At 33.5% G+C, this 24,953-nt stretch overlaps 1 protein-coding gene across 9 annotated transcripts in view; it reads left to right on the forward strand.

The window, feature by feature from the left end:
- LOC145332955 (rap guanine nucleotide exchange factor 2-like) overlaps positions 1–24,953 on the forward strand; it is a 31,518-nt gene that overhangs the window by 1,721 nt on the left and 4,844 nt on the right. For 8 of the 9 annotated variants that reach the window (XR_013884382.1, XR_013884383.1, XM_080178078.1 and 5 more), the window contains exons 4-36: positions 538–713; positions 965–1,017; positions 2,164–2,272; positions 5,889–5,967; positions 6,117–6,207; positions 6,720–6,818; positions 7,638–7,742; positions 9,034–9,163; positions 9,505–9,635; positions 9,946–10,071; positions 10,353–10,434; positions 11,078–11,166; positions 11,533–11,582; positions 13,141–13,450; positions 13,852–13,938; positions 14,268–14,344; positions 14,824–14,915; positions 16,040–16,177; positions 16,686–16,753; positions 17,078–17,170; positions 17,992–18,104; positions 18,568–18,659; positions 19,063–19,171; positions 19,742–19,840; positions 20,436–20,521; positions 20,814–20,937; positions 21,469–21,613; positions 22,248–22,370; positions 22,679–22,810; positions 23,137–23,342; positions 23,745–23,821; positions 24,275–24,403; positions 24,651–24,739. Coding sequence is in view for 7 of the 9 variants with exons in the window: in XM_080178078.1 (XP_080034204.1) it covers positions 538–713; positions 965–1,017; positions 2,164–2,272; positions 5,889–5,967; positions 6,117–6,207; positions 6,720–6,818; positions 7,638–7,742; positions 9,034–9,163; positions 9,505–9,635; positions 9,946–10,071; positions 10,353–10,434; positions 11,078–11,166; positions 11,533–11,582; positions 13,141–13,450; positions 13,852–13,938; positions 14,268–14,344; positions 14,824–14,915; positions 16,040–16,177; positions 16,686–16,753; positions 17,078–17,170; positions 17,992–18,104; positions 18,568–18,659; positions 19,063–19,171; positions 19,742–19,840; positions 20,436–20,521; positions 20,814–20,937; positions 21,469–21,613; positions 22,248–22,370; positions 22,679–22,810; positions 23,137–23,342; positions 23,745–23,821; positions 24,275–24,403; positions 24,651–24,739 (3,709 nt within the window). In the remaining 2 variants the exon portion in view is untranslated. The remainder of the gene's footprint in view (positions 1–537; positions 714–964; positions 1,018–2,163; positions 2,273–5,888; positions 5,968–6,116; positions 6,208–6,719; positions 6,819–7,637; positions 7,743–9,033; positions 9,164–9,504; positions 9,636–9,945; positions 10,072–10,352; positions 10,435–11,077; positions 11,167–11,532; positions 11,583–13,140; positions 13,451–13,851; positions 13,939–14,267; positions 14,345–14,823; positions 14,916–16,039; positions 16,178–16,685; positions 16,754–17,077; positions 17,171–17,991; positions 18,105–18,567; positions 18,660–19,062; positions 19,172–19,741; positions 19,841–20,435; positions 20,522–20,813; positions 20,938–21,468; positions 21,614–22,247; positions 22,371–22,678; positions 22,811–23,136; positions 23,343–23,744; positions 23,822–24,274; positions 24,404–24,650; positions 24,740–24,953) is intronic. The other variant, XM_080178085.1, reaches the window with a different exon arrangement.

Raw genomic sequence — 24,953 nt, forward strand, 5'->3', positions numbered from 1 at the left:
TCTATCGCATCGTATTATTGATAGCTTTTTATTTATTTACGCGGATATCATAATAAAAATGATAAGATTAAAAGCTAAGTTAGTCCAGAAGGGTCGGAGGCCAGATCTAACGAAACATTTGATTTAATTTAATAATCTTATTTTTTCAACGTGGATAATTGTCTGTAATACAATATAATTTTTCGGTATAGATGAGAACCGGATATTAATCGGTTTCTTAGTCATACTGTAAAATTTTTACATATCAATATAAGTTTTCGCTCCGCTTTACCTTTTATAAAGTTAGGAGATACCATTTTTAAGTACTTTCTTACTATGACGAATAGTTTTTCTTCTTTTGAATGAATACCTAAGACCTTTTACCTGAACAATATTTAACAATAAAAATAAGTTTCCTAAATGACATATTTGTAAATTACAGTCAATTAATTAAGGCTTTTCCTGAAAGGAATGAGAGTATTTGATCTATATTTACAAATTTCTCTTTTATGACCCTAGTGTCATTTTAATGAAAAACTAACAACCATAATTTTTCAGATACGAAACCCAACGATCACGTCTAGTCTCAGATCCGTCACAGAAAATATTAATCGATTACGGGACTGATGATCCCGTGGTCCAGAGCCACTCCTCGCCCCACCACAGCCACGGGACAGATAGGGTGGATGGCGGGAGTGGGGGACATCATGCACACACACACCATCATATGCCAGGCATGCAATATGAGTTTAAAAGATTTTATAAAAGAAATTGTATTTTTGGTATTACAAAATTTGCATTATATTTTTTATGCTTTATTTAAGATACCTATTTGGAAAAAACTTTTACCCATTTGCTTTTGTTAAGCTTCTATTTCTTTTGCTTTGACCAAAAGTAATAGCTAAACTTTTGCATGATTTATTACTTATAATACTTTTCAGACGTTCGCGCATTTTATTTACAAAAATTGCATTTTCTGTTATAGTATCCCAACGACTTGGCCACCACACATCCCACCATTATCCTCACCACCATAGCAGGGATGGATCATTTACAAAGATGATTGTAGAGCACCTTCGTTACATTTTTGGCTTTGACTGTTAGTATTTTCATCAGAAAATCCTGAATATCTAACTATCTATAACACAAAGTAGAACGATGTCTGTCCGTCTGTCTGTCCGTCTGTCTGTCCGTCTGTCCGTCTGTCTGTCCGTCTGAAGCTTAAGATCTCAGTAACCACTGAACCGATTGGGCTCTACTCTTCAGGGAATATACCTACTGGTCCTGTGATGGTTTTAAGCTATTTTCTTGGGGGGTGGGACACCCCCAACCCCCCCAAAAAATGAAAAATACCCCCCCCCCAAAACAATTTTTTTTTACTTTTTCTTTTTAAATCTAAAATACGAAAAATTAGGTTGATCAAACCTCTTGGGGCAAAGCCCCTAGAGGCTAGGGGCGAAGCCGCTAGTTAATCTATAATACAAAGTAGCTTGATGTCTGTCCGTCCGTCTGAAGCTTAAGATCTCGGTAACCACTGAACCGATCGGATTCTACTCTTCAGGGTATATACCTATTGGTCCTGTGGTGGTTTTAAGCTATTTTCTTGGGGGGTGAGACACCCCCAACCCCCGCCCAAAAAACAAAAAAATCCCCCCCCCCCCATTTTTTCTTTCTTTTTTATCTTTTTTTTTTTTTGTTCTTTTTATCCTTTTTTTTCTTTTTTGCTGAAGATTTCCTTGGTCCTTTATGTTTTGTAGAAGATTTCGATTTCCTTGGTCCTTTATGTTTTGTAGAAGATTTCCTTGGTCCTTTAACGACTTTCGCCTTTATTTTTTTTATCACCTCTTGGGGCAAAGCCCCTAGAGGCTAGGGGCGAAGCCGCTAGTAAGATTTAAAAGCAGTAGCATTTTTGGTTTTAGTATACTGTATAGCTGATTTTTAGGCAATAAAAAACAAAAGCATTTAGTATTAGGTATACAATGAACAAAGATTACAGTCATTATGAGATAAATTAAGATTTTTTATACAGCTAAATTAGTAATCAAAATTAACAATAAGTCCCATCGAATTTCTTCTCTAATGTCAGTGGTTTTGCTTTTAATATGAATTTTTGTTACTATAATTCATTGGGAAAGTATCGAAAGTTTAGTTTTGGGACATTAAATGATTCTTATGTGTAACGGTAGGGAGGACTCTGGAGGCGGGGGAGGGGGCCACCACCATTTTACTTCCAGCCGGGGGGATCCCATACAGGTTGTTGACCTGGATCATGATGCAGAAATTTCAATCACAGGTAAGCCACATTGTTTTGGGAGGTGATTGGTTTGTTTTCGGCTCAAACCGAGTCATAACTAAATAAATTGAAAATTAAAGCAACTTATTAGTTATTACAACCTTTAGCAACTTTTTACAATTAATGAACTGTTAGGACTTGCAGACAATGATCGTTTATTTTTAAGTTAATATCAACAAATTTAGTCTCTGTGCTCTTATCGATTAGCTCCCTATACAAACAATTTTGTATGGCACAAACATTCTTTTTTGTCCTTTTTTTTAACTTACTCTATTTACAAATACTAGAAGCTACGCCCCTAGAGGCCTCTAGTGGCGATTTTTCTTGAGAGGAAGGAAAACCATATCGGTTCAGCGGTTAGCGAGATCCTTCGGTACAGACAGACAAGCAATTTGTTACTTTGTTATAAGTAGGGATGGCAATCCGTCCAATTTTTAGACTGGATTCGGATTCTTACAAGAATCCGTCCAAAAAAAAATGACGAATTCGGATTCCGGATTCTAGCAATATTTTAAAAGGCTTTTTTAAAAGTTTAAAAATTTAAGTGCTACATATGTCCTAGATTTTAAAAGATATTATATATAATCTTTGCCTTCTAAAAGACCTCAAGACGAATCCGAATCCGCTATTAAAAACCGGATTCCGGATTCGGATTCCAAAATTGGCCAAGAATTTAGCGGATTACGGATTGCGGATTCGGATTGCCAACCCTATATATAAAGATTATTATTTCTCGTTCTTGATGGAACGCATTTTTTGTTTGTTTGTTTGTGTCCTTATATAGTTGTTTGTAAGAATGACCCTGTGTGTGTGTGTATGCGTAGTTATTTGTGTGAAGAAAACCTTCAAGGGCAATGAAAAATGAAAATTATTATTCAAAATATTGATATACATACAATGTATTTTGTGCAAAGGCTATTAATTTCTGATAGTGCATATTATTTTGATGTCGATGTTTTTATTAAAAAAGACAGCTTTATAAAACTAAGAAAATAAGGACAATATTTTTCATGAATAGCATTTGAATAAAAAGCTAAGTATATTAAGTAAAAAAAGATTTTATAAAATCAAATTCAGTAAATGTTTACAATGAAAACAAGAAATATCGGCGTTATCCTCTTAAAAATTTTTTTCTTCAATTTTTAAAATTTGAGTCCCCCCCCCCCCCCCCCCCCCCCCGACAACGACGAACAACTATTTTAGGTTAGGTTAGGTTTTAGGCTAGGGAGCCAAGCGCTGCGGCTAGGCAGGCAAGGGGGCCGAGCGCTGCGGCCAGAGTTCATAGTTCGCTGTCGGGGGGGGGGGGGGGGGGGGGGGGGGGGTTACTCAAATTTTCAAAATTGAAAAAAAATTTCTAAGAGGACAATACCGAAATATCAATGTGTATACAAACATTTATTGGTCCAAAATTACTTTCCCTCACATCCATTTCCTGGGATCAGTAATATTTGACATAATATCATTTAACATAAATTCATTTCACATAAAACATTTGACATAAAATCACTTCACATAAAGGTACATTTGACATAAAAACATTTGCCATAAAGGTACATTTGCCATAAAGGTACACTTCACGTAAAAACGTTTCACATAAAGATACATTTGACATAAAGGTATATTTGACATAAAGGTACGTTTGACATAAAGGTACACTTGGCATAAAGGTACATTTGACATAAAGGTACACTTGGCATAAAGGTACATTTGACATAAAGGTACACTAGACATAAAACGTTTCACATAAAGATACATTTCAAAGTCTACCCGAGGTTGTCATTTTTTTCCCCGAGCATGGCAACCGGTGAACAGAATCTCAGTTCTGCACCACAAGCCTCGCACGACTGAAGTTCCCATGTCTATACAGTCATATTTATATGAAAATATTTTTAGAAGATTTTTGAAATTTTTTTTGAAGATTTTCCATTTTTTTAAAAGATTTTAGAAATTTTTATTTATTATTAAAAGAAAATCTTCAAAAAAAATTCAAAAATCTTCTAAAAGTATTTTCATATAAATATGACTGTATAGACATGGGAACTTCAGTCGTGCGAGGCTTGTGGTGCAGAACTGAGATTCTGTTCACCGGTTGCCATGCTCGGGGTACCTTTATGTGAAATGTACCTTTATGTCAAGTGTACCTTTATGTGAAATGTACCTTTATGTCAAATGTACCTTTATGTCAAGTATACCTTTATATGAAATGTATCTTTATGCCAAATGTACCTTTATGCCAAATGAGTTTATGTGAAACGTTTTTATGTCAAATGTACCTTTATGTCAAATGAGTTTATGTCAAATGATACTTTATGTCAAATGTTTTATGTGAAATGAATTTATGTGAAGTGATTTTATGTCAAGTATTACTGATCCCATTTCCTGATATGACACTTAAACAGCTGATTAACACGGCCAGACAAGCATAACTCCAATTTTAGAGTGGCCGCACTGTTAGATAGGTGAAAGAAAAGTTTTCCCGTTCTTTTCCATCAAACTTATAAATTGCACTTGCATCCCTTCTTTACCCAGGGGTAGGACCAGAAAAGTTTTTTTTTAAACGGCTACTTTGTAAAACACTAGCGGCTGCGCTTTTAGCATCTAGGATCTATGTCCTAGAAGGCGGAAGGAATGTAGGAAAATAGCTTAAAACAAAACTTAGATACATAAATAAAATAGCCTTAAACCATACAGAGACATATAAGAAGCTTCCATAAAATGAAGAACTCAATTGGTTCAAAAGTCATGGAATCTTAAGCTACAGACAAAAAAGCCTTTCTACTTTATATAATAGGATGGGCAATGCTTAGATAACCGTTGCCGTTACCCTATGTATTGATTTGATACTTGTGGCTCTTATTCAACACTAAGTTGGTTGTTTTATTCAAACACTTTTCTTTGTTGGTTATGTAAAAGCTACATTAGTTTGTAAGTAGTAGTGAAAGAAAAAATACAAAATTAGAATCAAAACTATAAAGTTACACGAAAGAAGGTGTTTTTTTTTTTAAATTAAGATAGAACAATGTCAATAGAAAAATGTTAAGTTATGACTATTACATTTTTTAGAATTCTAAGTATTCTAAATATGATAACAGTTTTACTAAGGAAGTTGTGTTTCGAATTCTGTATTTAGTTTGATAAGAAATAATGTTAGTTTTCATATTTTAAGTGGTGAAATAAGTTTTTTAATGGATCCGGAAGGTGAAATATTAATATTTTTTGGGTATAGTCCTTTCCACGACATCCCTCCATAAGGGGCGATTCGTCGTATTTTTAAAATGGCTTTTTATAGGTTATTTTAGGTTAGGTTAGGTTATATTGTGTTAGGTGATTGCCCCACAGGGTTAGGTAATTGGCCCCGCAGGGTTAGAGCCCCCCGCAGGGGCTAGAAATAGGAGAAAAGCTACTGTGAAAAATACGAAGAATCGCTCCTTATGGAGGGATGTCGTGGAAAGGACTATACCCTATTTTTTTGCAGCACTAAAATCAAATATATTTCAATAAAACGTCCAAAACGATTTTGTCGGTTTTTATAGTTTTTTAACAATTAGCAAAAATACAGAAACTGTGTTATGGACTTAAAAGCATTATAGTCAACAAATATTTTCTTTACTTTCAGGCCAGAATCCATCCTTGTACCTGAGGCATGCCAGCTATGATGCGCCCCCAGTAGCAGGGGTACTCCTTAATTCTGACAGGTATAATAGGCATAATGTATATCTAGTATTTATCTGTATTCATTCTAAACGTTCTTTCCTAGGTGAGGGGGGGGGGGATCTATTTTATTGTATTGTATCGAGGTATATTCTAGTCTCTCCGTAAAATATAAATCTAAATTTCTATTTAGGAACTACAGATCGTACTACGCTGAAACAATGTCGTCAGATACAAGTTCAGCCTATTCCGGTTCTGAGACCATGAACAGTATTCAGTCCGGACAGGAATACAATTTTACTATTTATATGTATCTGTAGAGTAGCTGCGCTGTTTCAAATCATTAAAAAAGATTTACTAAAAATTACCTATTAGATACATTTTTCTGTAAAATGAACGGTACCAAGTCATTGACACAAAATTAAAAACATGCTCTGATAAATATCTGCGTATTTTCAAAGGTAATTTAAAGGGATAAGACAGTGACAGATAAATTAATGCACACACTCAATTATGATACACAATGTTTCACGTTTTGTAGTTTGCAATTATTGGTTGATTAATTTGGACTGGACACTCGGCTTGATGAAGAAAATACAATAAACGTCCCAAAGTTGTTGTCAACGGATAAGAAAAAGTTACCATAAAACTTTGGGGACTAGTATAATAAACATGCCAATTTCCCTCTCTCTTCCTGATAGTGCCATTGTTTGTTGAACAAGCAATTTTCTAACTAATATTACTGCGCTTCCTTCTAGAAAAATAGAAATAAAATGGTAATTGTACCTGTGGCCACCAGGAGGACCTGGATTTGTCTGGTCTGCAGGAGTCACATGTGGACAGTGATGAAGAAGATCTGGCGGAATCAATAGGATCATTCACTCTTAGGGATCAGGTACGCATACACTTTTATTATAATCTGAAAGATGTTTATAATAATCAATGCAGAAACTTTTATTATGATGGGTTTACACTAGGGTGGGTCGATTTTGGTCTTTTTTTTCTGAGGCCAAAGCGGGGATCTGCAAATGATTTGTATGAGTATAATACACCTCTGGATGATTTAAAATTTATCCTAAAAAATTATTGAATCAGAACTATGGCATCATGGTGCTCCCAGGAAAGGCATTGAGGAGTAGAATCAGGAACTTTTGACCGTTTCACAAAATCTCGTTCCTAGCCTGAGAAAATCTAATAATCCTCTACAAATTGGACAATTCTCAGTAAACCTTTAAAAAATGTGTTTTTTAGTGATTTTTGAATGTCGTCTTTGCTTATTAATAAGTAATCAAATATATTTTTTAGTGGTCGCGTTCTAAAACTCATTTTTTTAAAATTCTGTTTCGGTCAGAAATGTTTTAAAGCTTAATTTTATCTGTTGCATATCCCCTCTTTGTCTAATTCCGATATGAACCCGCCCTAGTTTACACCACTTTTAGTTATGAAAGTCCTCTAAAACGAAACCGGGATCCATTTTAAGTTAGTCTGGCCAAATAAAATACGTTAGACTAGCAGTGTTCAAACTTTTAAATTAATAATTGAATTTACAGAAGGTGTTATTTTGATGATTATTTTTTAAAGATTTAATCAATTTATATTTTCATCTCAGATTCCTTATGGTAACTAAGTATTTATCCAGTAAAAAAGGGATTAAAAAAAATAAGAATTACACTAAAAGCATCAAAGTAACTCAAAAATAAAAAAAAATGTTTAGGTCCGAGAATGTTTGGAGAAAGACCCCACAGACAGAAATGACGAAGATATAGAAGTTTTAAAAGAATTTACACATACATTAGAAGCATTTGCTGGCATCACATCGGTAAGATTAATTTTAATTGTTGCTGCTCTACTTATGGATAAAATATTCATTGTTTGCATAGCCTTTTGGTATTAGAAATAAACTAGCTGCTTTGCCTTTAGCGTCTATTGGAGGGGAGAAGGTGAGAAAAATAGCCCAAAACCACCCAATGAAATGAATAAATCTGCACTGAAAAGTACTACCAATCAGGGTTGTTACCCCATTAACCCAACTAAAAACCCAAACTCGATTTTTTGGGGGGGTTTGGGTAGGTTAGGTATAAAAAAACCCGCGTTTTTTGGGTTTTTTTCTATTTTAAGTTAGTAGTAAATTTAGTAAATTATAACAGATTCCTTCAAATGTTTTAACATTTAGTTGAATATTTTGTATCTAATATAACTGGAAGTTGGAAATGGGAAGTTTTAAAGAAAATAAACATGTAAAAATAGATAGGTAAAAAAAAAATTCTGTTTTGATGATCTAAAATTGCATATCTAAAAAAATCAATTTTCATAAAGGGGGGGTTTAATGCAACCATCTCGTTATCAGTGAGCAAATGGCACTTACAATTCGAATTTCGATCTAAAATTTTGCATAAGTAATCCTTGGTAGGTCTATTTTCCCTAAATCGAACAAAAAGTTGAAAAAATAACTGCTAAAGGCTCAGCCGTTTAGCCGTTTTTTGGCTATTTTTTAGGACAAATCTGCCATAAATTATGTAGGAATCAACTTTTTGAAACATATTTTTGCTTTAAATCATGTGAAATGATACAAAAAAAACATTTTTAGATTTCTAGTACCAGCAACTAGCGGCTAGAACCGTTTGATAACGTTTTGGAGCAGCATAGAGTATTATGTGGAGATAGGTTTCGTGATGATTTCCCTTGAAAATAGTTTTAAAAATGGCTAAACTGCTGAGCCGCCAGCCGTTAGCCGTTAATTTTCCAACTTTTTGTTCAATTTAGGGAAAATAGACCTACCAAGGATTACTCATGCAAACATGCAGTGCTATTTGCTCACTGATTACGAGATGGTTGCATTAACCCCCCCCCCCTTATATTGTTAATTTTAAAGCCCTTTAACATTTCTAAAAAAAACCGGGGGTTTTGCAGGTACCCGGGTTGGGTGAAACTTTAGATTAGAAAACCCGGGGTTTTAACAACCTTGCAACCAATTTAGATTATAATTTTTTGAGCTCATCAGCTTCAGACAAAAAAGCCTACAACTTTATATATTAGTTTAAGGACGCCTGCTTGGATTAGATATTAGTAAGTTAGCACTAGAGACATAAATATAAAAGATTTATTTGCAGGCTGTCCGATTAAAGATGTGCGCGGTGATGGTGTTTGCTGTTGTGGACAAGGCTGACACTATTGTCATGAACCACGAGGAAGAACTTGACAGCTGGAGCGTCATCATCAATGGAGCTGTCAGGGTTGAAGGTAATATGAGAGAAATTATTACATAGATATATCAAAAGCAGGAAGGAACTGTATATTATAATAGTACCCAAAGTTTTACAACTACTTTAGGTAGGTATTTTATTTTTTTTTTTTCAAAAAAAAGGGTACTTTTATTGAATTTTGATTGGTGGTTTCAAGCACATCGTACCTAAACTTTTGAAACAATTAGGCAGTCTTAATTTACGGAAGGGTTTATTTTGTTTATAATAATTGGGTTAAAGCAACTTTTACTATTATAAATGTGAAATACTCATTTGTGTTTCAAACCTATCTACCAAAATAGGGATGGTGCAACTTTAAGTATATCCCTATTATTTTAGGGGGAGAAGGAGGGCGCAACTATGTGTTGTCCATGGGACAGGGGTTTGGTATATCCCCGACCATGAAGAAAGAATTTCATCAGGGAGTGATGACAACTATGGTGGATGATTGTCAGTTCATCTGTATTACTCAGGAAAATCATTATGTTCTAACATTGTATTTACTTTTGGGTATAAATATTTCATGTTTTGCAATGTTTTTATTTTGATTCAATGAAAATAAATAACTTTGATTAAAGTTGTAATGTCTGTCCGTCAGTAAAAGATTCGTGGCAAATAACGTTTCTTTCCTTATTCATTGTCCAGTGTTAAAAATTGGGCGTTCTCCTCTTAGAAATATTTTTTTCAATTTTGAAAACTTGAGTACCAAAAATTGGAATAAAAAATAAAATTTAAGGATAATACCTGCCTAAACAATTAAACTAATGATTATTATGACTGCAGAGTGACTACTATAAAATCCTGCACGAGGGCAAGGACGCCCTGGTCAAGGAGGAAGATGAGGGTGGCAACCTGGTTAAGGTCAGCGAGGTCCGCAGGGCTAAGGATGGAAGCAAACATATCCAGGTATAAACATAAAATACAGAGCAATATTTTTTGAGATTCCGTAGATTGTAGGTTTATTTAAATTAATAGACAAAATGTTTTATATTCAACTAACACTGCCTGTAAATACCTGAAATTTACAGGTAACCTGAAGTAGAAACCTTTAAAGCCTGCCACCCCTTTCAAACAATATTTTTATATGTACGGCTACTGCGACTTTATTTTGAGTAACATACAAAATATTTGTTTGGTAATTATATTATTTTTTCATCATTATTTGAATTATTTAATTAATTTTTTAGGTTTTATTACGCGCTACACCAGAGAAATTGATAAATAACTTAATAGAAGATGAAATTAACACTTCAGATCCAAATTTTATCGAGGAAATAATTCTTTATATATTAGTTTTATTTACGTTTTATATAGTAGCACGGCTACTATATAAGTTGGGTCGTACACCCTCAAATTATTATCACGATAAAATAAATGTTGATTCCACTCTCTGTAGAATAGCTTTTTCTAACATCAATATAATACTCACTTGAAAAATGTTATATACACATTAACCATTTTAAAAGACTTCCTATTATCTTGTGATACATGTAACCAGGAATTTAATACGAAAGTTAATTTGATTGAGCACATCAGAAACAAATGTTGCTTAATTTCCTACCATTTTTCTAAAAAAAAGGTTAATACGTGCTTACATTTGTTAGTGCTTTCATAAGCAATCCCAAATAGGTCAATTTAAAGAAAGCCTGCAGGAAATACACCGCTCTAACTGCTGAAAGACTGCCACAAGTAGATCTAATATCTCAGATTTTAAGTGTCTAATAACAAAAAAATTAAAGTCATCTTATAATGACACTTTATGAACATTAATATTTTATAAAAATTTACATCTAGAGGCTTCAAATTTGGGGTTATGGTTCTACTCGTGGCAGTCTTTCGGCATTTAGAGTAGTGTATTTCCTGCAGGCTTCCTTTAAATAATTTTATCAAAGAATTATTCTTATTTTCCAATAGGATTTCTTATTGACCCATCGAGTATTTCTGGACTCCAGCTTGATAGTAATGAACCAACTTCTGGAATGGTTTGACCGGACAGACCTCAGGGACGATCAATAGTTTCAATTAATTAGCGGATTAATTTTGGATGCGGTTCTCTGAATATACGTAACAATATTTGGAAGAATATGACATTAAACGGTTAATTTACACTTTCATGAATGTTTGTCGTTGGTAGTTGTGGAGACGGCTTTGTAAATTAATTCAGAATCACTGCCATTTTCTTTATAGCAAAAAATGAGGCAAAATCCGTATGATGCTGCAAATTCGCAGATTTATTTGTTATTCTTTATTTTGTAGTAAATGCATCACATAATAACTAGCCTTAGTCTTAGTTTCATTTGAAATTTATCTTATTAGTAAACTCCCCCACTCTTTATCCCTATAATGTTTACTATTGATCATAACTTTAGGGATAAAGTAACGAGAATACTTTTACTCTGGGTTAACAATCATTTTACAGGAAAGAATAATCATTTAAAAAGAACAGTTATGCAGATATGCGGACAAATTACGTTATAGTGTAGATGTGCAATGTTTAGATACTGTACATAAATTTTCAGCCGTTTAAACTTAATAGCAGCCTTTAAAATTTCAGTTGTTTATAGATCTTCCTAGAGCTGTTTCCATTTTACTTTTAAAAAGCTTTTCTACAGGGCGTTTAAAAAAAAACTGCGTTTTCCAGATTTGGGAAACAACCATTAGGAGTACAAAAAAAATAATTATATGTCCATATTCTCTATAAAAATATGCATCGAATTTGTTACAGGCGTTTTTTAATATCTCTTAAAAAAACAGCGCATTTTAGAGCCCAAAGAATTCGAAATGTGTGTGTGTTATTGTATTCTTAATAATTTTATGCTATAACGTTGAATTTAATCCTTTTTTTTACTTAAAAACAACATTATAACATAAGCTTCAAAATAATCTAATAATTACATTTAAAACTTAATTTAAAATGCCTTTTTTTAAATAAAAAATCAATATTCTTTTTGCTTGGATTTTAATTCTTAGTATTAAAATTGTTCATATTCGTTCCTCGCTCTTAATCTCTTAATTTGATTGACAGATTATAAGAGATGATCTTATAAAACATGAGTAATTTAATTAATGAAAACGCACTTTTTACGAACAATTTCAAACCATGATAACTTGCTTATTTTCAAAGATATTGAAATGAAATAAAAAGTGACTTGTTTTATTTGTCAATGCACACAGTATTAATAGAGATTTTTTTCTAAAAATGACTTTGTCATAGAGAAATAGAAAAAACTAAATTCTGAAGAACCTAAAAAGGTCTTTGCATGGAGCCAAAAAAGAAAATATGTAAAAAAATTTCATATGGGGACATTGATTTAAGCTTTTACTACTTTGATATTGTACTTTTGAAACAATATGTTGCAAAATATACAAGTTATTTCAATCTAATTGATATCTCATATTCAACATCAAGCATTTTTCCCCTACATGTACCAATTAGTACAGCCGCATTTTTAGAGATATTAAAAAACACCTTAAGTAAATCTGATGTACATTTTTACATAGAATATGGACCTATTATCCTTTTTTTCATATTCCTTCTGGTTGTTTCTCAAAACCGGAAAACGCAGTTTTTTTTGAAACACCGTGTATAATTAGGGTCAGTTCGTCCGTGTACTCCCGTCCGTAACGGTTAGCTTCTTTTTTTTTAATTTAGACATGTTAAAATTGTCCTATCGATTTAAAACATTGTATGATGATATGTATAACAGTTAGGTAAAATCTAGAAACCATAGCAACTCTAATCGTTACCAGAAACATGTCGATTTTTTTGACAACAATTTTTCATGTGATATAATTATCCTATTCATCTATTTTTATACTGATTTCTAGGACAGCATAGTAATATGTTTGTCCTTTCTTCTGATTTTAGAAGTTCGCTTTTATGGATGTTGTCATCCTTGTTTGTAGTTGAAATGCTAGCAATTGGACTATTAATATCAGCTTTAAAGTTACTTAAATCTTATTCGTTTTAAACAAAGACTTTGAGCTTGACTCTGACATGATGGACCTACTCAACCAATTCGAGGCGAAGCTGGAGGTGTCCAAGATGCAGGGCCAGCTGCGGCTCCTCAACTTTGCCTGCGCGGCCAAGGCGAGAACCCGCTCGGTCACCCTTACCCGGCCCTCGCGGGACGAAACTCTAGAGTTTCGGCTGGTCGGCGGACATCAGAAGGCGACGGGCGGCGGCATTTTTGTGGATTTTGTGGGAAAAGGTTCGAGCGCCGCCAAGAAAGGGTTAAAACGGGGAGATCAGATATTAGATGTCAATGGTCAAAATTTTTCACAGGTTGGTTCATATACTTAGGTAATTAGTTCATTAAAAAAGAAAGCATTCAATATTGCTTATTTTTCTGCCTTTAACACATTCCTGACTGTCTGATAATTTCTTATGCATGTTAACACAATCAATAGAAATAAATAGAAAATTTAAATCACACAGGGAGAGGTCAATGGGAAATTAAAGAACAGTGATTGGCAATTAATATATTAATTTATCATTATACTCAAAATGTCAAGTCAAGAATAGAAACTCTCCGCACTTATTTTGAAAATAAAAAGCTATTCTTCCTCTTGATTTCTTATATAATCTCTGAAATAAATGGTTTAAACGTGTATAAACGAAGTAAGAGTATATTTTATTTAATTCAACAATAGAAGGAGTAATATTTATTTAAAACTTTTCTTTAGGGAATGACACTTGAGCGAGCGTTAAGCATACTCCAGTCACAATCACATCTACAGCTCAATGTCAAATCTAATTATCTGGGTTACAAGGTAATAATTGTTCATTTTAATCCCGCTAGGTGGTTTCTTTTCAATGAAAATAACCTTTATCTGATTATTATGGATCATTATTATCAAATGCTTTCTTGTGGTCAAGAAAACGTAATTTGCTGAACTTTTAACTACAGTTTTGACTAATTAAATTTTTAAATTAGATCAGCAAGTTTTTTCGCCTCTAGTCTCTTTCGTTATGTACATATATATATATATAAGGCTTCCCTGAAAATTAGGAAGTTATCGGTCTAGCCATTTACGAGATCTTAGTGAATTCACACATATTATTGTACCTAACAATTTTTCAATCTTAACTATTATTTTAGGAGGCATTACAAATGGGAAGCGAAAATCAATCTAACAAAAAAGTCAAGAAATCATGTGATCTTTCATATAGTAATAGGTAAATTTAAAGGTTTAACAAGAATGACAACACACATAAGTTGCAAAAAAAAAAAAAATTCAGTTTATTGAATTAAAAAATTAATACAGATGGAGTCGTACGGAGTATTATAGAGAAGATGCTCATGTGAATTATCACAACAAATTTTAGATTCTTTATATTTCCCTAGCTGCTTCGCCCCTAGCATTTAGAAGTTATATTCGAAAGGTTATGGAAAGGGCAGAACAATAGTGTAAAACCATAATTATTTATAAAAATAAAATAGCCTAAAACTATCTCAGGGCCTATAAGGTTTACTACTTCATAGAAAAGAAAAGGATAGAGTATCCGAGTAAATCACATTTCCCTCATCAGATTATGGACGAACGAACGGAGTAAATGAGTAATGAATTATATGCTTATTGATTAAGGATAATTCTCCTCACACAGCTTTAACGAGTAAATAATATTACCCATATATTAATACGTTTGTATTTTAGGCGTGAAATGGTCGGAAGTCCAATATCTCCGCCTCCCCACAGCAAAGACGATCTTTATCTGCTGGACAAAATGGCAGCTGCGAGTTTACATGGTAAGTTCATTCTATTGACGGCTTGTTAAATCTGCAATGCCTTCTTCTCGCCAATATTTACCAGCTACAAGAAAAGCCTCTAGTTTTTATTCACATTACTGTGGACAATATCTATGTAAACCTTGGGAGACATATTTTTCATTCACTGTGTAGAACCTGTTGAATTCTTTAACTAAAAGTAATAGTCAGATATCTAAGGAACAAGACAATGGTCTATAAGTTGATATACTTCCCCAATGAAGATACACAAAAGAACCCCTTCTGTAGATTACGATTAGTGGTTGAACGTTTTGGGACTCTACTTAAAGAACCAACCAATAAAAATTCAGTAATATTGTTGCATTTGTTGAACAAACGATTAAAACTTTGAGAACTAGTGTAATAAACAGCCCACTGTCCCCTTCCTCCCTGAGTAATAGTACATTTCATCTTAGTATTGTTTACATTAAGTCATGGTTCTTATTTGAAAATAAAATTTTTTTGATTGAATGCTTGTAGTAAGGATTAATGGATTAGACCACTCCAAGGTTTAGAGTTTTTTACATAATGTGTTTAATTAGGAATTCATTTTGGACACTTCCAAACTACTTTGTAACAACCTTCAAGAATTAATCTTAGTCCCAAAAGTTTGTGCCAACGAATGCGATTATGTGTTTACAACATCCAATGCCCCCTCCCTACCTTCGTTTGATAGTGAAAAGGGGGGGGGGGGGCGAAAGTGACACTTTTTGAAACCAAAACTAAAAGTCAACAAAGGAACTCAACTAAAAAAAGAGTTATAGGTCTGAGTTTTTGCATGGCAGTTGCTTTATAGGGGTAAAATATGGAACTGTGAAGAAACGGCGGCGAAACCGCCGAAAACCGCCGTTTCCCGCCGAAATTTTTTTTGCCTTTTCTCGGCGGTTTTCGGCGGTTTCGACGCCGTTTCTTCACAGTTCCATATTGTACCCCTATAAAGCAACTGCCATGCAAAATGTCAGACCTGTAACTCTTTTTTTAGTTGAGTTCCTTTGACTTTTAGTTTTGGTTCCAAAATGTGTCACTTTCGCCCCCCCCCCCCCTTTATATACACTTTTTTTTTTGAATACGAAAAGTATCTGTTGTGAATAGAATTTTTTATCCAGGTAAAGTTCCGCAGCGGAAGGGTTCCAGCTTCATGATGCAGAAACTGAAAGATTTGTTGCGACAGCCCAAGCTTCCGACACACAAAATATTTGACGGGGAGGAACATTTTGAGGCTGCGCTGTCCAGTGGTCCTGATGGTAAGGTTTTATTTTAATTATACCAAGAACAGATCTGAAGTATAGATGTATTTACAGATAACTACCTCCCTCCCCCCGCTTTTTCCAAGGACTTTTTTCCTCTGCTACCAAATTGTTTTCTGCTACTTGGCTGTGTTAATATTCCCAACACTAATGGTTAATTTTCAAAGACCAAATAGAGAGTGGGCATAAGGTCCTTGGGATGTAGACATACAGTTATTTAACCACTTCCCCCTCTGGTGTTTTACTTTAATATTACTCCTTTTCTAGATTTAAATCATTGGAAGAAGAGTTAGGACACTAAAGGTTTGTGGTATCCAATCAAATGTGCAACCAAAGTTAACAAATAGGAAATCGTGCTTACAAACTTTGGGTACCATTATAATTGACAGTCCAAAGTGGCAAAGTCCCTTCTCTCCCTGATAAGGCACCCTTGACTCCAATCTTAGTTTTAAATCTCGCTTGCTACTGAACTAAGTAAACTCTTTATAACACTACCTTTATTTAGGTTTTGACGACGAGGTTTACGAGTATAATGATAGTACAATTCCTGAACATAGTTTAAAAATATACAAGGTGAGTCATCTAGCAATTTCTGTATGTTACACTGTTGGGTGTGTGTATCTCGGATTCTCTCTTAAAAGGCAATGTTGTTTACCTACTCCCCCTGAAACAGAAACCTGTTTTTTATGTAATTTCCACTGACTAATGAGCACCTACTTTATTATATATAATCACATTGTCTGTTGGTCTGTCTGTAATATTTTATTCTATATTCCTTAAACCAATGTTGACCGTCCGTGTGTTCTTTGGTAATGATATTCTGATTTCCATGAAAAAATGCGATATTTATTTTAAGCCTCGTAACTTATGGAAGTCATCATTCTTGTTATTTTTTAGGCTGATCAATCCTGTAAATATTTGTTGGTGAACAAGACAACCAGCGCCAAAGAAGTTGTAATGCTGGCTCTTAAAGAGTTCGGCATTACGGAGGTAAGATTCCCCCCCCCGAAAAAAAAAAAAAAAAAGATAAAAAAAACATATACCTACCTACTCTTTTATTTGACTGCAGAAATAGTATCTGTTTCCTCCCTCTTTCAAAAAAAAAGAAATCAAAGCTTTCAAGTCGATCGGAATTTCGAAGTTGTTAAGCTAAAGCATGATAATAAAACACTAATCAAACGAACAACGATATAAAAAAAGATAAAATACTAATAGTTCGTTGGTCTTCATTTTTCTTCTTTTTAGGAAAGCATGACAAAAGATGATGTTAAAGAGGTTAAAAAATGTAAATTACTTTGAAAAATGCTTCTTATACCTAGTTTGCTTTAAGCTTACCTACCTATTTTTTTTTAATTTATTAAAAAAAAAATTTTAATGGGAATTATGTATCAATGGATATAGAATATGTGGATATTGTGACAGGGGAATTTTTTGTCTCCAGTATAGTTTTCTAAAATAGTTCTCTCAGATATTGGTCAATACGTTCCTCCATGACCAGTGGAGTGGGATGGGAGGTATTGTTATTTTACCCAGCTTGGAGCAGCATTTTGTCAGGGAATCTACAAATAGACTTTATCACCAAAAACATTATATATTGTTGTATGCAAATCTAACTAAAGTTTAATTCTTACTACCTTACCTTTTCATGAATATGGTCTATCCATGTCATAAAACCTAACATCGAGACGAAAAAAAACTTATTTTTATTTTATGCGGGTTGATAAGAATCATCGGATATAAATCGTAAGAGCTTTGAATAACCAAAAACTAACCAAAAAAATTGCAAAATTTACGATTTTGTTTTATCGTAGGTGAGTACAAACTACGCCCTGTTCGAGGTGACCGCTGACAACGGACTGATACGACAGCGAAGGCTGGCGGACACTATGGACAACCTGGCACAAAGGATAGGGCTAGCTAGTAGGTATGTATTAGATATTTATTTCTAATGATGAAGTTTCTCCATACCTTAGGTACTCAGTCTGTTCTAAACAGGAACTTTGATATACTTAGTTATTATAAGAGTTAAGCAGCTTTTTGGAGATTCAGTTAGCTTTCGAGTTTATATCTAAAAATCATTTTGTTTGTCTACAATGCTCTAAAAGACGTCTAATTTTTATTGTTGAATATTATTTGCTGTATTCAATGAAAGATATAAGTCTAAAATCTTGTTTAAAGATGGAAAAAAAAGAGTGTATGCTTTAATCACGTAGCCAGTTCACCTGTTTAACTTTTCTTACAATTAGTAAATTTTTATTTTAAGGGGCCCTGCTACTTTTGGATTTAATAATCCTTGTTTGGAGAGCCATGATTAGTACATAATTCGAGTTTATTGGAATCTTTCTTTTACTTTTCGACTTCATAGGTATTATATAATATTATTTTAGGTACTACATCAAGAACATTCAATCAAATCAGCAGTTGGTACCAGAAGAATTGAGCACTGAGTTACAAAGGGAGAACGTTGTAACTCTTCTGGGTTAGTATAGTCAACTTTTAAATGTTACTACGCCTTAAGAATAAGGATATATTTTATTTTAACTTTTCAATAAATAAATTAGTTTTTTTTATGGTTTCTCTTGATTTTAATGGTTCTATGAACGTAAAAATTTTGTTTCTTGCTAATTGCTAATTTTAGCCCTTTCAAATTTTTTTTCAAGTATTATAGTTATAAAATAGTTATATGAGGTCTGTTTATAAATTAACTAGGTATTATTGTCTCTTTTTTTATTTTAAATTATTTCTGATTCTACTACCTAGGTACTTAAACAAATAATGTATCTTATAAAGTTTAATGTTGAAGCTTTTACAATTCAAAAGAAGAAGTTCTCATGAAAATTAATCCTTTTACACGAAAATTTTGAATTTAAATAAAATTGTAGGATTAAACCACCAGGAGACGGCGACACAACTAATGGTGGAGGATTTCACCTTGTTCCGTCAGATTGAACAGACTGAATATGTAGACTGGCTATTTGAACGGAATTCCAAGTAAGTACCAGTACCCAGGTATAAGGTATAACCAACAAGTAAAACAAATCGTAAATAATTGGGGGGCAAATGGAGACTGAGAGGTCGTCAATTTTACGATATGTTGCCCCCCAACGACAGCTGAAAATCATGTATAGGTTTCGTGATTTTTTCCCCGAATAAATTTCGTTATTGGTATAAGCTGACCAGTACCACCCAACAATAACATTTTTGTAATGTCATAAGCCATGCATTGCAAAACCTATTAATTTACACAGTAAATATATGAAATCATAGAAAAGCCGTGCAGTAATTTTATTTATCAAAAAATATGTCGTTTTATCAATAGCTTAATTAAGTAATATTACAGGGAAGGGTAATTAGGTTGTGTGTAATACGTCCAACCCCCTTTCCTTAATGATTATGAAATTTTTCCGTCAATCGTTAGTATAAAGACTTTAGGGGTAATGGTTAAATCATGGATTGGTGGTTGAAGGTAGCAACTTTTTGTCAAATAATTTTGATAATCTTGTGTTTTGTTTTTCGTCTGTAAACATTAGGTATGGAATTTCATTATTGTCTTAATTTTAGATTTGGATCTGATAATCTAAACAACTTTAGCGAGATGTTAAACAAAGAAACTTTGTGGGTTGTTGCGGAAATAGTTGAAGAGGCTAATCTTAGTAAAAGGTAATGTATATCATGATATTGCGGGTTCAGTCATAATGTGCTTAAACGTTTAGCTTGAGCTGGCCGTAGTTGATATACAGAAGTATCTTATCCTACTCAATGATGACTAAGGTCCAAACACTGAGAGACTATGACTAATCAATCAATCAATCAATCAATCAATCAAAAGATGTATGGTCATAAAGCTAATAAAAAGGATACATGGATATTTTAACTTCTGACAATTTAGAGTATTAAATGTCTTGAAACCAAGATTAATTTAGCTGGCTTAGAATCAGCCAAAATTTTCTTTTCATGAGTTTGTTTATTTTGAGCCTTAATTTTTGCTAGCACTTGGGTTGATATATTTCATTGTGCTTTGTCTGCTGTAAAAACTAGATAACGACATTCTGTGAGAGTAACCAAAGTCTTAAAAATCCCCCAAAATAAGGAAGGTTGCGTTAGTTCTAGTTAAGTCTAAGGAAATTAATTTTAGATCCATTGTCACATCCCTTTATCTTTAATTTTTGTCATTTTCTTTTGTAGGGATTACTATTAAACATAATAACTTTTAAAGGAATAGGTTCTTTATTAAATCTCCAACATATTTTTTTAGGGTAAAACTTGTGAAGCATTTTGTGAAGATAGCCAAGCAGTGCAAGGAAATTCAAAATTATAATTCTATGTTTGCAATTACATCAGGTATTAACTTATGGCAATGATTGTTGTTGTTTTGTTGTTTTTTCATGTAAAAGGATGAAATATACCTATTCATAGGAATTTACTTAAAAATAAACTCAACTTGAATTAACTGGTTTTTTTTGTTTTAATTTCTTTAAGTTGCCACTCTATATTTAATTTAAATTTTTTTCAACGTTACAAAAATATTTCACTTTTTTATGTTTATAGCAGTTTATATTTTCACATGTCTACATTATATATCTAGGTATAAATTTTTCCTGGAATTTTTAAATAAAATATAAATTACTTTTAGGTTTAATGCATAATGCTGTGTTGCGGCTACGTAACACCTGGGATCGAGTCCCTGAAAAATATTCCAAACTTTTGGATGATTTACAGGGGATTATGGACCCATCCAGAAATTTTAGTAAATACAGGTAAATTTTAAAAGAGGCGCAGCTACTCTATAATTAGGTTATGTCTGTCTTCCATCATTTAGGTTATAGTGTTTAAAATTCATTATTTTTAAACTCTCCTCTTTTTCAAATTCTTATCGCACTATTTCCCTCCCCTTTATTTTCATAACCAATAACCTGTTTTATTACACTATTTCCTTTTTGCTGTCCACCCAATTTTCTATATTAGCTCAACTCTTATCATTATTACATCTTCTAATTTTCATTTCCAGTATGGTTTCGAAACCGATTAATATTCGGTTTATCAGAACCGGTACTCAACAATACTAAAATATCATGTATAGCATCGACAGACAGTTTCACACGAATATTAAAACAAAATCCGAAAATTAATACCAGTTTAAATGGCCCGGGCCTTCTGCCTCTCGGGGTTAATAAAACTGGTTTTAATCTTATATTTTTTTCATTTTAATTTCTACGGAAAGCTGTCTATAATAATAAAACAACTATTATCGCATAGTTCTAACAAAATTTTACATTTCATTTGTCCAGGAATATGATAAAACCTGAGGTGGTGAAGCCTCCCTTGATCCCCATCTACCCGATGGTGTCGAAAGACCTGTCAGTAATCCACATCTGCAACAAGACGAAACTCGAGGGACTCATCAACTTTGAAAAGATGCGCTTTGTTGCTAAGGTAAAATTAAATTGCTAGAATTATAAAGCTCGTGAGAATTAGTAGTCTGCAGTCCACCTGAATGTAGCCTGTAAGGATAACAGATTTGATTTTACACAATAAACGTAGGTAATAATTTTATGAAAAAATCCTGAATAAAATAAAACACAAAAAATTAGCAAAAGTACTCAAAAAATCAGTGTTTCGGAGCCGTTTGATTTTGGTGCGGCTCCTGCTTCGGCTCCAACCTAAAATCAAAAAAAAACTCGACATATATTTTTTCCCCATAAAAAAATATTTTTTATTTTTTACTTTTGAAGGTTTTAAAAGTTAAATTTTTGATAAAAATGGACTTGAAAAACTTAAAAAGAGCATTTGCACATGACAAAACAGAGTTACCAAATTATAATTTATAAAAAATCTCTTTATTTATCTAGTCCGGAGCCGGAGCCGTTTTTTAACGAAAATTACGGCTCCGGCTCCGACTCCAGCAAAATATGGCGGCTTCCGGCTCCGAAACACTGCAAAAAATACCTTCCAAGGCCACCTGTTTGCCTTCAGGATCAGAACTATAACTTAAATACATTATCAACATCAACTTACACTTTCTTTCGTCTCCTTTACACCTTAACTTATTTTTGTTTTCTTTCTAAAGGAAATCCGCAATTTGAGTAACATGTGTTCTGCCCCTTTACGAGGTATACCTGACACAATCATAGCCATGAACGAACAGCCTGTCAAATATGCCACCATGAAACGGGCCAAGGGACGAAGAGAGGTAATTTTTTTATATTTAGCAGCTTCATGAAAAATGTAATAATCTTCCCTTTAAGTTGTAACAATTCTGGGAAGGGGAGGGAAATAAAATTGGAATGTAACATCTTCTGGAACCAAAATTTTATAAACATTTCTCGAATTTGTCGGCTGAAAAACATTAGGCACATTTATTAAAACTTTATTGTTTGTCTGAAACTAGCAATGTTAAAACTTTTCAATCTACAGAAGGGGTAATTTTCTTAAATGATAAGATCCCTAAAGTGAACAAACCCTAGTTAAAGCTTTTCTACTAACATTATATTATCCTAGCAACCAGACGCCCGCAAGATGTACAATGAGGCTCTGATGGTGAGGAAGGTGAAGGCGTACCTCAACACAATCAAGTCCACCTATGACGAGGAGGTATTGCAGAAGCTCTCTCTGGAAATTGAACCACCCCAGGTTTGCGAGTTTTACATTTTTATATGTGAAATGGTGTGCCATTACGTCCATCAAATATATTGCATTCTAAATTATCAGAATTAAACAATCCAACCCTTGCCTTACAATTAATATTAACTACATTTATGTATCTTTTTGCAAAGATGAAACACTGCACATATGACAATTTGCTGAAGGATGATGGAAATCTTCAAATTATTTTTTTTATCTCAATTATAAAACTTGAGAGAAGGGCGTAACCATCTTAAGATACTTAGTGTGTTCATGAAGATAAACTTTCTTTTAAAATGTTTTAAATATCAGTGACATAAGGTATTTTATTTTAGGTGAAAAGTTCCATCCATGTTGGAAGCTCCAGCTCCTTGCGAAGCGGAGGCGCTGGCAGCACAGGTGGCAGCCATGCAGCCGCTAGAGCGCCATCACCAACCCCCAGCAGGACGTCTGCCGGCAGCACAATGTCCGATGGAACAAAGTCACTCGCGTCGGCTGGCGGTCATACCAAGTTTGGCGCTTCCAGCCCCGAGGCTGAAAGGTAATGTTTGTTACTATCTGGTATTTTTTATCCCATAATATAAAGCAGTTAGAATTTTTTTATAAAGCTAAAAAATGCCGGTTTGAATGGATTGCACTTTACAGGAAGCTTTATAAATGTCTTTGGGTGGTTTTAGGCAATTGAATTTCCTGAACTCCTTCGCCCCCAAGAGAGGCTAGGAGTAAAGCAACTAGTTATTCCATATTATGTCAGAAGAGAAGACTATAACTTGTTTTCAATAAATCTACAAAACTTTCTTTCTCTGAATATTTATTAGGTACTAAAGACAATATAAAAATGATAATCCTTATTTCCTGGTTTATCCATATAAAAATCCTCCAATCTTTTATATTTATTAGGTATTATATTTCCTAATGCATAAAAACCATAATTTTTTTTTAGAAAACTGATGTCATTAGCAGAATCAAGTAAAAGGAAGCTGACCAAAGCCTCCAAGTCATCTTATAGTCTTTCCCCAGGTATTTGACAGGATTATAGGTTTTGAGCAATGGCATCCAATCAATAATGCATCTTTTTGGTAGCCAAAATCAAAGCTTAATATTTCACTTTGCTCCGTATTGAGTGATATTAACAGGCTTAAAATGTACATTGTACAATCAATGGTAGTTAAACTACTTTTCTAAACTCAGATCATTTGTGATTTGAAGATTTTTCCTTTGGCCCACTATCCCTGTCCACCATAGCTTGTTTTAAGCAGAGCAGTTACTGCATAATTTCTTCAACTTTATCTTAAGCAATTTTCTGAAACTCTAAAATAAAACTTTTCTTTCTGATATCTATATTTTCAAATATTTTAATAAGAACTATTAAAATTTAACTGTGGGTTTTTTTTGCATTGAAATTCCAGTAGGTACCTATGAAAAACTATTGTATATAGTTGGAACAAGAAGGTAAAAATAACATTTGTCTAGGTCCATCGCCGGTACAACTGCGGCGGGATGGTGACATGCCCCCGGGACCCCGCAGGGTTGGTAGTGGACCCCTCATCACTCATTCAACAGCTTCTACTATGTCCACTGAGTCAACTCCAGGCAATTCAGGTATTTCTAGAATTTAATCAAAATAAATCCGCGAATATTGACTATTGAATACGTTGTAGTTTACTATTAGTAGGTCGCTGTGGCCGGGCTATAAACTTGATTTTCGGCTCAGATAAAATATTCTCCAGTAACTAGTTTTAAAAGGTTGATTTTCATATCTTCATCAAAACTACAGGATAGAAAACTTAAATTCTGTATACTAATAAAAGAAAATTAATATTTTAAAATGAAATAATCTTTTTTTTAGGCCGTGGACCTATACCAGTTACACTATCAGCAGAAAGTAGCAGTGTGTCATCTTTACCTGGGCTTAGAAGGTCTTCTGTCTCTAGTCAGGTAAATAGGCAGACAGACAGACAGGCAGACAGCAGCACAGTAAATAAATAGATAGATATTATATTATATACAGAGATAAATGAAAGTCAGATTATTAGACAATAAGACTAACAGACAGACAGATGAATAAGAAAGTAACAGTATGTCATCTTTACCTGGACTTAAAAGTTTTTTTTGTCTCTAGCTAGGCAAATAGACAGACATAGAGATATGT

Source organism: Acartia tonsa, chromosome 11 (assembly GCF_053477335.1).
Source record: "Acartia tonsa isolate MP-2025a chromosome 11, ASM5347733v1, whole genome shotgun sequence".
Taxonomy (NCBI): domain Eukaryota; kingdom Metazoa; phylum Arthropoda; class Copepoda; order Calanoida; family Acartiidae; genus Acartia; species Acartia tonsa.